Raw genomic sequence first — 14,208 nt, 5'->3', positions numbered from 1 at the left:
ATGTAATCTAAGGGCTGATTTGTCAAAATTTACCTTCAATAAAAAGATATTGAGTAAGGTTATAACTTTAGGCTACAATCAATTTTGTAGCTAATTTTTGTCCTTAATTAATTAGGGAACACTTCAATTCAATCCCTCCTAAACTTTAAAATCAAGCAATGTACCCCCTTAAATATTGAAAATTAGCAAATTACTCACAACTACAGCAGCTAAACAAAATTGAATTTACGCTCTGTTTGTTTCCATGAAAAATCTTGTATAAATATTTTTTCTTATTTTTCAGTGTTTGATAGCATAAAAAAAAAAAATATATATATATATATATATATAGTCAATGGAAAAACTATATTTGATCAACATAAAATGTATGAATTATTTTTAGAGATTGTTTTCCACTGATTTTTTTTTTCTTTTTTTGGAAAAAAAACTCTATCTAACAGTAAGCTAAATAAAGGAAGTTTAAAAATTGTTTTACAACTCATTTAAGGTTGCTACTAAATATAAGAAAATAATATAGTTTTTCAACTCATTTGTTGAGTTAAATGAAATTAACCCAACAAATGTCAAAGTAATTTTTTTCCTTGAAATAAGTAATTTTGCTATCACCAAATTTTTTCTTGAGAATCAATGTAGCTATCACAATAAATTGTAAAAAAAAGGAATAAAATTGATTGTATTTATAGTATTGTTGATGTATTAAGGGGTAATTTTTTATTATTATTATAATAAGTGTGGATTGAAGTTTTCTAGTTAACAATACCAATATATATGTGCATAGAATAGGAAAAAAAATTTTGATTTTTTTTTTATAAAAAAAAAAATTGCTTGCAAAAAAAAAAAGATTTATTGCTTCACAAATGAAAATATTGAAAAGTGCAAAATCAGATAAATAGAAAATGAAAAAAAAATAAAAAAAAATAAAAAAAAGGAAGAAGAAGAAGAAGAAGAGATAACTTTTTTCATTTTTCCCCATACTGTCCCATATATCCAAATCATATTCTCTCTTTTAAATATGGTACTCCTGATTGCCTGCTTTTGTGAATCTATTTCACTTATTCTCTCTCTCTCTCTCTCTCTCTCTCTCTCAGTGTGCTGTTGTGTGGTATAAATACCATCCGATCAACTTCTTCTTCTTCTTCTTTGTATGTTTCTATGTTTCTGATTACTCTGTTTTGATTGATATTTCTTTTTTCTTCTTCTTTATAATAATTCTGGTTAATGGGTGCAGAGAAATGGCGCATATTCTGCTGCATGGTACACTTCACGTTACTATCTATGAGGTCGACAAGCTCCACAGTGGTGGTGGCTCTAATACCTTCAGCAAGGTTCTTCATAACTATATTTTTTTAGAAATATGGTTAATAACTATATTTTTTGCTATTTTTCTAGGAAATAGATGAACTTTCAATTCTTCATTTCAGATCCTTATGATCATGGTTTTACAATCATGCATTTGTAGGGGGTGTTTGGTGTGTGTTTCCAAATAACAATTTTCAGTTTTTAAATAACATTTTACGCATTTTCACAAACTTTTTCACCCACATGTATTTGCACAAAAGTTTTTAAACAACAATTTTCAGTTTTTAAACACATATACCAAACGGGTCTGTAATAACTTAGCAATGTTGTTTAGAAGCTCTGTTTGCTCTCTTTCACTTATTGCTTAGGGGGTGGATAATTTTGTAATCTTTAAACAGTTTTGGAACTATCTCATAACGCATACATGTCTATCTTGAAAGTAGGTTTTTTTTTTTTTTTTTTTTTTTGGGGCTAAGGTGGGTGTTGAAACTCTAGAAATAATCCTTTGGGCTGGTCCAAAGATGTTGTTTAGGAGTTTTGAACCTAAGACCTAATGGATTTAATGAGGGCTTGGGAATCACTAGGCCAACCCCTTGAGGTTATCTCAAAAGTATGTTAGTTCTTGGTCATAATACCAGACATGGCAAAATGAGCGGGTCGGGTCAATCAAGTTGCAGGTCAAACGAGTCATAGGTCAATTTAAGCGGGTTAAAAACAGGTTTGGGTCAATCGGGTTGTGGGTCGGGTTGACCCGTATTTTCACATGAATTTTATTTTATTTTTTTTAATAAAAAAAACAATATGTATTTGCCATTTGGAAAATTATGCAACAAATTACTTACAACCCGATTGACCCGTATTTTCACATGAATTTTTTTTTTTTTTAATAAAGAAAACAATATGTATTTGCCATTTGGAAAATTATGTAACAAAGTACTTCATATAAAATGCATTATTTTGAATTTACGACTTATATTAAGAATGAACTCAGTTAAACTTATTAATACTTATTCAATAATTTTAAAATTATTCAAATTCTAACATTGCTATCTAAAACAAAATAATACAGAGATAAGTAAAACAAGAACACAAGTTTTATTTCTACACAATATCAACATTCCAAACTATAAAACAAAATTACAAATGACTTATTGGATAACTCATTTGATAAATAATAAAAACATATAAGAAATTTACAATCTTGAAAATTAATTATATAATCTATTATCAATTGTGGTTGGTACTTTATTTCAATTGAGATATACATTAAAGTTTGATAACTTACTTATTTATACATGATATTTTTTATGAATATCATATCACTGTTAAGCAACATATACTCAAGGAAATATCATTATTTATTTTGAAAAGCCGTTTATTTTGAACATAAATTGTTAAAAAAAATAGGTTTAAACATTCATAATTTATGCTAATTTGATATTTTGACTTCACTATTTTCACACTTGCGAATGTTTCTTACACATGTCTAAAATTTTATATCTATGCTTTTAACTCTACAATTTTAAAAATGTGATTATCTTGGCACGTACTTTACTATTTAATATCTAAAAATCTTTACTTATTACAGAATGCTCAACCATTTATCTTTCAATTAATTTGCATGCAGTTATGTAAATGTATCAATTATTTCCTTAAAGCTCACAATAAACAATTAAATCAATATTGTCTTAATTTTATTTATTTATTTTTTTTACCCAAATTTTTTTTTAATGGTTTGGGTCGGGTCGCGAGTCGGGTCACGGGTCATGGGTCAACCCGTTTTTGTTTTGAGTCAAAAAAAAATTGGGTTCAGGATTGTTTTAACATTTAAGAATAAGAAACTGATTTTGGTGTTTCTTGCCTTACTAAACTACTTCAATACTTATTTTTCTGAAACTAAGCTTTATCCAGATCACAAATAGCAGTGACCAGTGCAGTGCTTTAAATCATGGGCTGCTGTCTCCCCCATTTTCTTTTTGAGTATTCTTATGGCAGCAAGATTTGTTAAAGATTGTGTGTGGTGCTTTTCCTTTTTTATTTGTTCTTTCATTTGTCAATGTATTTTTGGTTGATTGTTAGCATCATCTTCACCGTATGAATAATCCTTCCCCTGTTCATTTTATACACTACAAAGTATGTGATCATTTTTATAATTTCCACTCTCTAATTATTTTTAGTTACTCTGATAATATGATGCTTCTTGTTGGAGTGTAGGTTTTCAAGTAATACATTTGCTTTTCCTTTTTTCTTCTTTCCTAAAATCTTACTGTTGAATTTATATTTTGTAGATTCTGGCAAACATTGAAGAGACAGTTGGTATTGGTAAAGGAGTTCCTAAAGTCTACGCAACCATTGATCTAGAAAAGGCGAGAGTTGGGAAGACCAAGATACTAGAAAATGAGACTAACAATCCCAGGTGGTACGAGTCCTTTCATATATACTGTGCTCATTTGGTTTCAAATGTTATTCTCACTGTCAAGGACGATAATCCTATTGGGGCAACCTTAATTGGAAGAGCGTATATACCTATTGAAGAACTCTTAAATGGGGAGGAAGTGGATAGATGGGTTGATATCTTGGATAAAGAGAAAAATCCTGTAGGTTCGAAGATCCATGTGAAGCTACGATATTTTGATGTTGCAAAAGACCGTAATTGGGCTCGGGGTATTAGAAGTCTTAAATTTCCTTGAGTGCCATACACGTTCTTCTCACAGAGACAAGGATGTAGGATTTCTCTGTACCAAGATGCTCATGTCCCAGACAAATTTGTTCCTAAAATCCCTCTTGCTGGAGGCACATATTATGAGCCCCACAGATGTTGGGAAGACATTTTTGATGCAATCACTAATGCAAAGCACTTGATCTACATTACGGGATGGTCTGTCTATACAAAAATTTCCTTGGTGAGGGACTCAAGGAGGCCAAAGTCTGGAGGAGACATCTCACTTGGTGATCTGCTTAAGAAAAAGGCAAGTGAAGGTGTTAGGGTTCTTATGCTTGTTTGGGATGACAGGACTTCTGTTGGGTTACTGAAAGAGGATGGATATATGCACACCCACGATGAAGAAACTGAACATTGCTTCCAGAATACTGATGTGCACTGTGTCTTGTGTCCCCGAAATCCCGATGATGGTGGAAGCATTGTTCAGGACTTCGAGATTTCAACCATGTTCACTCATCACCAGAAGATTGTGGTGGTGGACAGTGAAATGCCTAGTGGAGGGTCACAAAAGAGGAGAATTGTGAGTTTCGTTGGGGGTATTGATCTTTGTGATGGGAGATATGATACCCCCTTTCATTCACTCTTCAGGACATTGGACACTGCACATCACAATGATTTTCATCAGATAAATTTTGAGGGTGCTTCAATTACAAAAGGTGGTCCAAGGGAACCGTGGCATGATATCCACTCCAGGCTTGAAGGACCAATTGCTTGGGATGTCTTATTTAATTTTGAGCAGAGGTGGAGAAAGCAAGGTGGTAAGGATTTACTTGTTCAGCTTAGAGAGCTTGACGGAATCATCATCCCCCCATCTCCAGTTATGTTTCCAGATGACAATGAGACATGGAATGTGCAGTTTTTTAGATCCATTGATGGCGGGGCTGCTTTTGGCTTCCCAGAGACACCTGAAGATGCAGCCAGAGCTGGGCTTGTCAGTGGGAAGGATAATATCATTGACCGAAGCATTCAGGATGCTTACATTAATGCTATTCGACGTGCAAAGGATTTCATTTATATTGAGAATCAGTATTTCCTTGGAAGCTCTTTTTGCTGGAGTGCTGATGATATCAAGCCTGAGGATATTGGTGCTCTGCATCTGATTCCAAAGGAGCTTTCACTTAAGATTGTCAGCAAGATTGAAGCAGGGGAGAGGTTCACTGTCTATATTGTTGTCCCGATGTGGCCAGAGGGTAAGCCGGAGAGTGGATCAGTTCAGGCCATATTAGATTGGCAGAGGAGGACAATGGATATGATGTATAAAGATATTATTCAGGCTCTGAGAGCCAAGGGTATTGATGAGGATCCTTGGAATTATTTGACATTTTTCTGCCTTGGAAATCGGGAGGTGAAAAAGCAGGGTGAATATGAACCATCAGAAAAACCACCACCTGATACAGACTATAGTCGAGCTCAGGAGTCCCGGCGCTTCATGATCTATGTTCATGCTAAGATGATGATTGGTAAGGGATGCCTCCTCCACTGTTTGAACCCTAGTTTTTCGTTTTTCGTTTTTCGTTTTTCGCTTTTTGCTTTTCGTTTTTTGCTTTTTGTTTTTTTAATTTAAATCTTTTACCCAAATTTGAAACTTGTACAACACGCTAGCATATTTGAACCCCCGAACCCAGTCAATCTCAAAAGAATTTATCAACTTATATGACATTCCTCGTCTTAATGTAAATATTTTGTGTCAAGTCTTGGAACTGACCTGTCCTTTTGCAGTTGATGACGAATATATAATAATTGGATCTGCTAACATCAACCAAAGATCAATGGATGGAGCTAGGGACTCTGAGATAGCAATGGGAGCTTACCAACCATATCATCTGGCTAACAGGCAGCCAGCACGTGGCCAGATCCATGGTTTCCGTATGTCACTATGGTATGAGCACCTTGGCATGCTGGATGATTCATTCTTACACCCTAAAAGCGAGGAGTGTTTCAGTAAGTTGAACCAGATTTCTGACAAATATTGGGATCTGTATTCAAGTGAGACACTTGATCATGACCTGCCAGGACACTTGCTGCGTTACCCTGTCGGGATTGATGGTGAAGGAAACGTCAAAGAGCTGCCTGGATTTGAGTTCTTCCCTGACACCAAGGCTCGTGTTCTGGGTGCCAAATCTGACTACATGCCTCCAATCCTTACTACTTAGTGGTATTTTCTGCTTGGTTTATGATAATAACGGCCTTTCGCTTTGCATTTACTTTTATAATTTTAGTTGTTATAGTTGTGCAATAAATCTTTTTTATGTGTGAACCTGCAGAGAGATCATTTTTCTGTCAGGATGTTCATAGGAGTGCTTATAGGGATGTGGTAATGCCGTGTGATTCTGATTCTGACGATTATAACTTATTAGTACTGTTTATTTGGCTTAAGAATGTTTTTCGTTTGTTTTTTTTATTATGTTAATATTGAGTATTATCTGTTTTTGCAACTCTATTTGAGATTGGCTTATAACTATTTGAACCTACCTATCAAAAATAATTCCTTCTTTAGTTCCTTAAATTCATCGCCAGGTTTCCTCTCAGCTCCCTACAATTATGAACAGGGTGTGGATATTAATTATCAACAATGTTTAACATAACTGATCATAGTTAAGTATTCAAATATTTTCAAATTCTCATTCTCTAGTTTGGCGTAATTGCTCCGCTCATGTTTTTATGCTTTGGAAGATCACAAAATACCCAATATCTTTAGAATCCCAATTCACAGCTAAGCTCGCTCACTCTGTGTGTTCACAAATAGCAAAGCTTTCCATATCTCCAACCAAACCATTTGCGAAATCTCCAATAATGGGCATGAATTCCTTGAAAATAAAACCAAGCAAAAAAGCTCAAACGTAAAGACTGATTTACAAAATAAGTCCCAGTCTTCATTGCCAACCATGACCGGCAGTTTGTGAGTACGGGGACCTGACAAGAAAATTCTTAAATACTTTCGGAGTACGGAGAAATGATGTTCTGTCTTCTTACATTCTTTGTAGTCTCGACTATAAATTTAATGAGTAGATCTCACTATAAATATGAGAGTAATGAGCATTATTCTCTGTGCTCTAAGAGTACTTAAAAATTATTCCCTTACAAGACAATTAGTTCATGACTAAGTTGGAGGCAAGTTATTTGAGTGGGCTCTGATGGTGGTTAGCAAGTTGTCAGTGCAATTAAGCAATGAAATAGTACTGGAGAAAGAAATAGAGACAAGTTGTCAATACAATTTTGTTTGAACAAGTTTACAAATGTCAATAACGACCATGCACATAATGACCAAAAGTATTATTTTTGTCAATAGAATCTAAAGGCTAACTTCTTAAACTTTTTTTTTTTTTTTTTTTTTTGAGAAACAACTTCTGAAACTAAAATAACTTATATGGTACGTAGAGAATATAGTACTTCCCTACGGTGACAAGAACAAATAAATAATAAATAAAATTTGGGATTGACCTAAGAAAATCCCTACCCTCAAGAAATAATTGAATAATTTTTTTGGATGACTTTTTTCAATCAAATACTGATGCTTTTATTCCAATTAACCAGGACTAGGAGCATAGCCAGAATTTTTGTTTAGAGGCCAAATTGTAATACTAATATATTCGTCAAGACAAACTCTTACATAGACATGGCAAAACGGGTCAAAATTTTCTGACTTGACCCGACCCAACATGAAAAATACTTGACCCGAAACCGATTTTTTTTTTACCCGAAGCAAAAACAGGTTGACTCGTGACCCGACCCGTGTTTTTTGCGGGTCAACCCAACCCGACCCGAACCATTTTAAAAAAAAATTTGGTAAAAAAAAGAGTAAAATTAAGATAATATTGGTTTAATTGTTTATTATGAGCTTTAAGGAAACAATTGATACATTTACATAACTGCATGCAAACTAATTGAAAGATAAATCCTGTGACCCGACCCGTGTTTTTTACAAGTCAACCCGACCCGACCCGACCTAAACCTGAACCATTTTTTTAAAACTTTTTTTTTGAGTAAAAAAAAGAGTAAAATTAAGATAATATTGGTTTAATTGTTTATTTTGAGCTTTAAGGAAACAATTGATACATTTTTACATAACTGCATGCAAATTAATTGAAAGATAAATGCATGTGGTTGAACCTTTTGTAATGAGTAAAAATTTTTTGATATCAAATAACAAAGTACATGTCAAGATAATCTGTAGAGTTAAAAATATAGATTTAAAATTGTAGACATGTGTGAGAAACATTCACAAGTTGAAAATAGTGACGCCAAAGTATCAAATTAGCATAAATTATGAATGCTTAGACTTATTTTTTAACAATTTATGTCCAAAATAAACGGCTTTTCAAAATAAATTATGATATTTCCTAAAGTATGTGTTGCTTAACAATGATATGATATTCATAAAAAAGACCATGTATAAATAAATATGCAATCAAACTTTAATGTATATCTCAAATTGAAATAGAGTGTCTACCACAATTGATAATAGATTATAAAATTAATTTTCAAGATTGAAAATTTCTTATATGTTTTTATTCTTTATCAAATGAGTTATCCAATAAGTCATTTGTAATTTTGTTTTATGTTTTGGGCTGTTGATATTGTGTAGAAATAAAACTTGTGTATTTGTTTTACTTATCTTTGTGTTATTTTGTTTTAGATAGCAATGTTAGGATTTGTATAATTTTAAAATTATTGAATAAGTATTAATAAGTTTAACTGAGTTCATTTTTTTATATAAGTTGTGAATTCAAAATAATGCATTTTATATCAAGTAATTTGTTACATAACTTTCCAAACGACAAATACATGTTGTTTTCTTTATAAAAATAAAAATAAAAATTCATGTGAAAAATACGGGTCAACCCGACCCGCAACCCGATTGACTTAAACCCGTTTTTAACCCGCTTAAAATGACATGTTTTTACCCGTGACCCATTTGACCCGTGACCCGATTGACCCGACCCAACCCACCCGTTTTGCCATGTCTACTCTTACACATGTATGTGCAAAACTTTATTAATTATATACAAAATTATTAACTTTGATCTATATATATATAGATATAAAATAGAGAATTTTTAGGAGAATTTATCATATTTTAAACTCTAATGACTATTGGTTTGAGTTACAGGGAACAATTTGCCATTATACCTAAAAATTAAAGAGATTAAAGAGGGAGACAAAGAAAAAATTATTGAAACAAAAGTATATAAATAAAGTTCATAGGTAAAAAGGTTTAGATTCCAAATTAGATTTCATTCAAATTTGATTGAAGGTGGAGAGAGATAGAGTGAGAAAACCGTTAATAAGAAGCCCAGGATTATCAAAAAGAGAAGCCCATGATTGATATATGTTTTTAAGTTAAGATACCTGGAAGTGTTTAAGTCAATTAAGTTGTATTTCTTTCTCTGTCTCTCTCTTTCTTGGAAGCAATGGCCCAATAGTCATCACTTGCTGCGGAGGTTGAAGTGGATGTTTGATATTGGTGATGATGATAGTGTGATAGTCTTCTGAGTTCTCACTTTTATTAAAGAGAGTCCAATGCTTCTTTTTTGTGCGTGTGGAAGAATGGAGTTTACAATGCTTCGTAACTTAGGGAGTTAAGATTTAATGTTCCATATAATGTAATAAGACTTTAATGGTAGAAGATATTCTATCCGGATGGGTTGTAAAAACACTCACCACCACATCTCCTATGCATTACATAATTTGTCTCTTGATATTAAACGCTCAACAAAATAACAAGGGCCTTAGCAGATTGTCGGTCCTTTTTTTTTCTCTTTTTCATTTTTTTTTTTTTTTTTTAATCTTTGAACCCAAATTACCAAAGTTAAGGTTAAAAGAGAATGGACTAGATCCAAATCTGCAGCTCATCACTAGGCTTAGAATATGGGCAACCTTGTTTGTGGCTCAATTTTTAATGGGCTTAGGACCGTGGCCCAAATTGTCTACTTTTGGTGGGTTGTCACTTGAGCAACCCACTTCATTATATCATGATGCGATGGAGTATTGTCTTGCATTTAGTGAACCCAATGGTAGCTGACAAGTGAGAACGGATGAGTTTTGGAAAAAGAAACAGATTTTAAAATAATAATTAAAGATAACACTTGCTTCTTGTACTACTCAGTACTCATCTCATGCATTTATATGGTTTTGTCATTTGTGCTTATGCTACCAAGCACAAAACAAAGTAAATCACTATGCAAGGGTGAGCCTCTAAACTACACCATATCCTACCATACTCCAGCTCCCCAAATTACCCTTATTGAAAATACATGTGCCATGTATAAAAATATAAATAATACGAGTTAGATAATTGGCCCATGAATAATTTGGGCCTTGCTTTGTGTGGGCTGGTAGGATATTAGTAAAAATGGCCATCAACACCCCCCCCCCCCACAACAATATTAACATATTTTCTATTTAATCAGGATATGAATGATTTTTTTTTTTCTATTTAACCAGGATATGAATGATTTTTTTTTTTCATTATCACTGTTACTGATAATTTATAAATTGTTCCAAAAGTTTAATATATTGCAAAATTCGAGTTTAATGATTTTAATAATTTCATATAACCATAATCCTATTACTTGTCTACTTCTCTCCACGCATGGGTTCAGACTCCCTCTTTATAATTGGGCCAACACATTAAATTTTTAAATGGGAGCTGCAATGCAGACATGGTTTAAACTCAAGACCATACATATACTTTGATACTAATAAAATTATCAATTCTTTCCAAAACATTTTTTTTTAGAGAGTTTTAATATATAGTGTCCGCTCTTGATAATAGCTCTTTATCATCATACCAAGACATCAATCAGTTTTTAGTGTAGACAAGAATTAAAACTCAAATCTCTTATACAACCATCAGAAACTTTACTAATTAAATTAACTGGAACTCCCAACTCAAACAGTAAGAAAATGACATTTAATTTAACCATAATTCCAATAGTTACTTTGGCTACTCAAGCCTTTGGCTCATGATGTCTATTGGTCCCCATAAGAANTTTATCTTTTTCTTTTTTTCTTTTTAGAAACTAGGTGACTTTTTTAACCTTTTCTCAACAAATATATATATAGATATTCATTCAAATTTCAAATTAAATAATGGGTTGGTTTTTTCAAAATAGAATAAAAAAGATTAATGACTTGGTAAATAAGAAAAATAAATAAATAAACCAATGCTTAAATTAAAATACCATGATTTTATATATCATATGCTTATGTTATTATATAATAAAAGTTGAGATTAGAAACCGTAGTTGTATCAGCTACCAAATGGCCACATCAAATTACAATTTGTTATTAGGGGTGGTGAAATTTGACATGACCTGTGAACACGACACGATTCAACACGAAATTAGTAAGCTATGGGTTGAGGCTTAACGGGTTCATATCATATTCGGGTTGACACAACTGACCTGTTTAATAAACTGGTCAGGTTAGTGTCCAACCCATGGAACCCTTTTCACCCGTCTGACCCATTTAATTAAATGACATTTTACCAATATACCCTTCAAATCCTAGGTATATAAACTTATTAGTTGTTGTGGTTTATTTTCTTTAACATATTGTGATTAATTATTTATAATATTGAGATATGTTTTAACTTAGAACGATTATTTATGATGCATTTACTCGTTAATTCGTGAATTATGAAATATATATATATATATATATATATATTGGTTTTTCATAATTTAGATTCATTTGGTTAACACTATTTTTTTTTTCGCTTTAATAAAATTTGATAAATAGATCGACACGATTGATTCATTTAATAAACATGTCATGTTAAGGTTCAGAAATTTTGACTCGTTTAATAAATATGCTAGACAAGTGTTGACTCATATAGTCAAATACTCCCTTCGTCCCAATTTATTTGTCCTGTTTGAAAAGTCAAACTTTTTAAGGAAACATCATTTATTGTTTTTTTTTCTGCCTTATAAAAATATATAAGTTTACAAAATTATCTTTAAATAAATTTATTAGCTTTTTTTTTTTAAAAGAGTTATTCTTAATGAGGTAACTAAAAAGGTGCTCCAATTAAATTGATTTTTTAAATATTTGTTAATTTTCTTTTCAAATAGTTTTGAAATTAAAGTAGGGATATAATAGGAACATTAGTAAATTAATGACTTTTATTTTTAGAAACATGACAATATTTTGGGACATCCCAAAATAGAATAGAGAACAAACAAACTAGGCCAGATTTAGTACTTATTAGTTGACACAACATAAACCCAACATGCGGACATGAATTGTCACCCCTAGATAAGAACAAACAGTTTATTTGTTTAGTGTGGTTGCACCAAGTGGCTGTACCAAATTATAATTTTTTAAATAAGAATAATTAGTTTATTTGTTCTAATCAACTGCTCTTAGTATTTTAAAAAAATATGCAATATTTTGTTCATATCAACTTCTTCCTGCAATCTACATTTAATAGTTGATATCAAACTAGCTTCTTCTTCTTCTTCTTTTCTTTGTTTCTTTCTTCTTCTTCTTCTTCTTCTTCTTCTTTGTTTCTTTCTTTCTCTTTTTCAAGTGATACTTAGCCAATTATCTTGGGACTGTGTTTTAATCTAATGTGAAATAGATAATGTGATAGTACATTTATGGTGGATCTTTTTTTTTTAATACAAGATAGAATTTCTACTTTAACCTAATCTAAGTGTATATGTGTGTAAAGCTCTCTCTTGGAAACTTGAATTTTGGCTCTTACCCTTCACACCCCATAAGCATTTATACTTGTGGAGTGACCATTGCACCAAGGGTGTGCGGTGGTTTTTATGGTAGATTTTTAAATTCTAATGAAAAGTGATAACTACCACTTTTGAGTTATAATTCTCATTTTTATCTAATTAATTTCAAGACTGCTATAAATTAGTTTAATTCGGTTTATGCGATTTTTTTTTCTTGAACTATCCTCCCAAACATTCACAATCCAAGACATCTAAGTCGCAATCGCAACTCTTACTGATCTTCAATTTATGTGATTACAAGCTTACATCGTCAACGGTCTTTCTTCTCTCAATTCTTCAATTAGACATTTAGATTCATTTTAGATAAGCCAGATTTATTTTATTTTATTTTATTTTTTTGATAGAAAGACTAAAATTTTTATTAATGAATGGATGAATTTGTTACATCATGGAGAAGAGCTTGCTCGAGAAAACAAGGAGTCTCTTCAATCCAATTCAAATTCTTAGTGTAAATCGTAGTAATCAATTCCAACTCTCAGTGCCCAATTCAAATTGTTCCGGTAAAAACTTTGATACTCTCCTCCCAGTAGGAGCCTTCTCTCTCATTTTCTAAACGAGCCTCTCCCTCCTTTAGGCTCATCCCTAAGGGACTAAATTTTCTATTTTCTTTTGTCTGTTTTAATTTCTATTCTTTTCCTATGGCGGAAGATGTGATTGATAGCTTGGAGAATATGAAACTAACTGTTGAAGAGGAAGAGATCATTGTGATATCTGAGGAGGGTAGGTTGCCTGAGATCGAAAGTTGTAACTTAAGTCTAATTGGCAAATTCTGACTTGTAAGGCCCTTAATAAAAGGGCTGCTATGAATACACTATGGAGAAGATGGGGGATGCATACTGGTCTACAGATTATAGAGGTTGGAACGAATCTATTTCAGTTCAAGTTTCAAAATGACTTTGACTTGAACCGAGTTCTGAGAGGGGGACCGTGGTACTTTGATAATCAATTGCTTATGCTTAAGAGATGGCATAAAGGGATGACTGCAAGTAATTTTAAATTAGAAAGTGCCTCTCTTTCGGTACAATTTTTTTGGGGGGGGGGGGGGGGGGGGGGGGGTGGGGGGCGCTCCTTTTGATATGGTTTCTTCTCAAGTAGCGACTAAAGTAGGCAGTAGATTGGGTGTTGTGGAAGACGTTGAAAGGCGCAGATGACAAGATATGTGAAATTATTTTATAAGAGTCTGTGTTGCACTGCCTATTTCGAAACCTTTGAGGCGTGAAGGATTTATTGCAGATTTAGATGGAGTACATACATGGGTGAAATTTAAATATGAAAGACTACCTATTTTTTGTCACTTTTGTGGACTTCTTGGGCATGATTTACATCATTGTGCTAGTCACTATGTAGTGGAGAAAAATGGAGGGGACGTTAAGTACCAATATGGGGATTGGTTGAAGGCTTCAGATGAAGGGAGCTGCAGAATCTAGTCCCGATTCA

At 32.6% G+C, this 14,208-nt stretch overlaps 1 protein-coding gene across 1 annotated transcript; it reads left to right on the top strand.

Annotated features, from left to right (window-relative positions):
- The first annotated feature begins 1,227 nt into the window (after positions 1-1,227).
- LOC112041165 (phospholipase D alpha 1-like) lies at positions 1,228-6,400 on the top strand. The gene is given in 4 exon segments (XM_065780503.1): positions 1,228-1,325; positions 3,588-5,481; positions 5,741-6,176; positions 6,286-6,400. Coding segments are annotated over 3 exon segments (2,421 nt in total). The 5' UTR covers positions 1,228-1,232; the 3' UTR covers positions 6,175-6,176; positions 6,286-6,400.
- The last annotated feature ends 7,808 nt before the right edge of the window (positions 6,401-14,208 follow it).

The sequence above is a fragment of the Quercus suber genome, unplaced genomic scaffold, assembly GCF_002906115.3.
Source record: "Quercus suber isolate HL8 unplaced genomic scaffold, Cork oak 2.0 scaffold_237, whole genome shotgun sequence".
Classification (NCBI taxonomy): Eukaryota; Viridiplantae; Streptophyta; class Magnoliopsida; order Fagales; family Fagaceae; genus Quercus; species Quercus suber.
The sequence above is the reverse complement of the archived record's forward strand: the minus strand, read 5'-3'. Positions and strand labels throughout refer to the sequence as shown.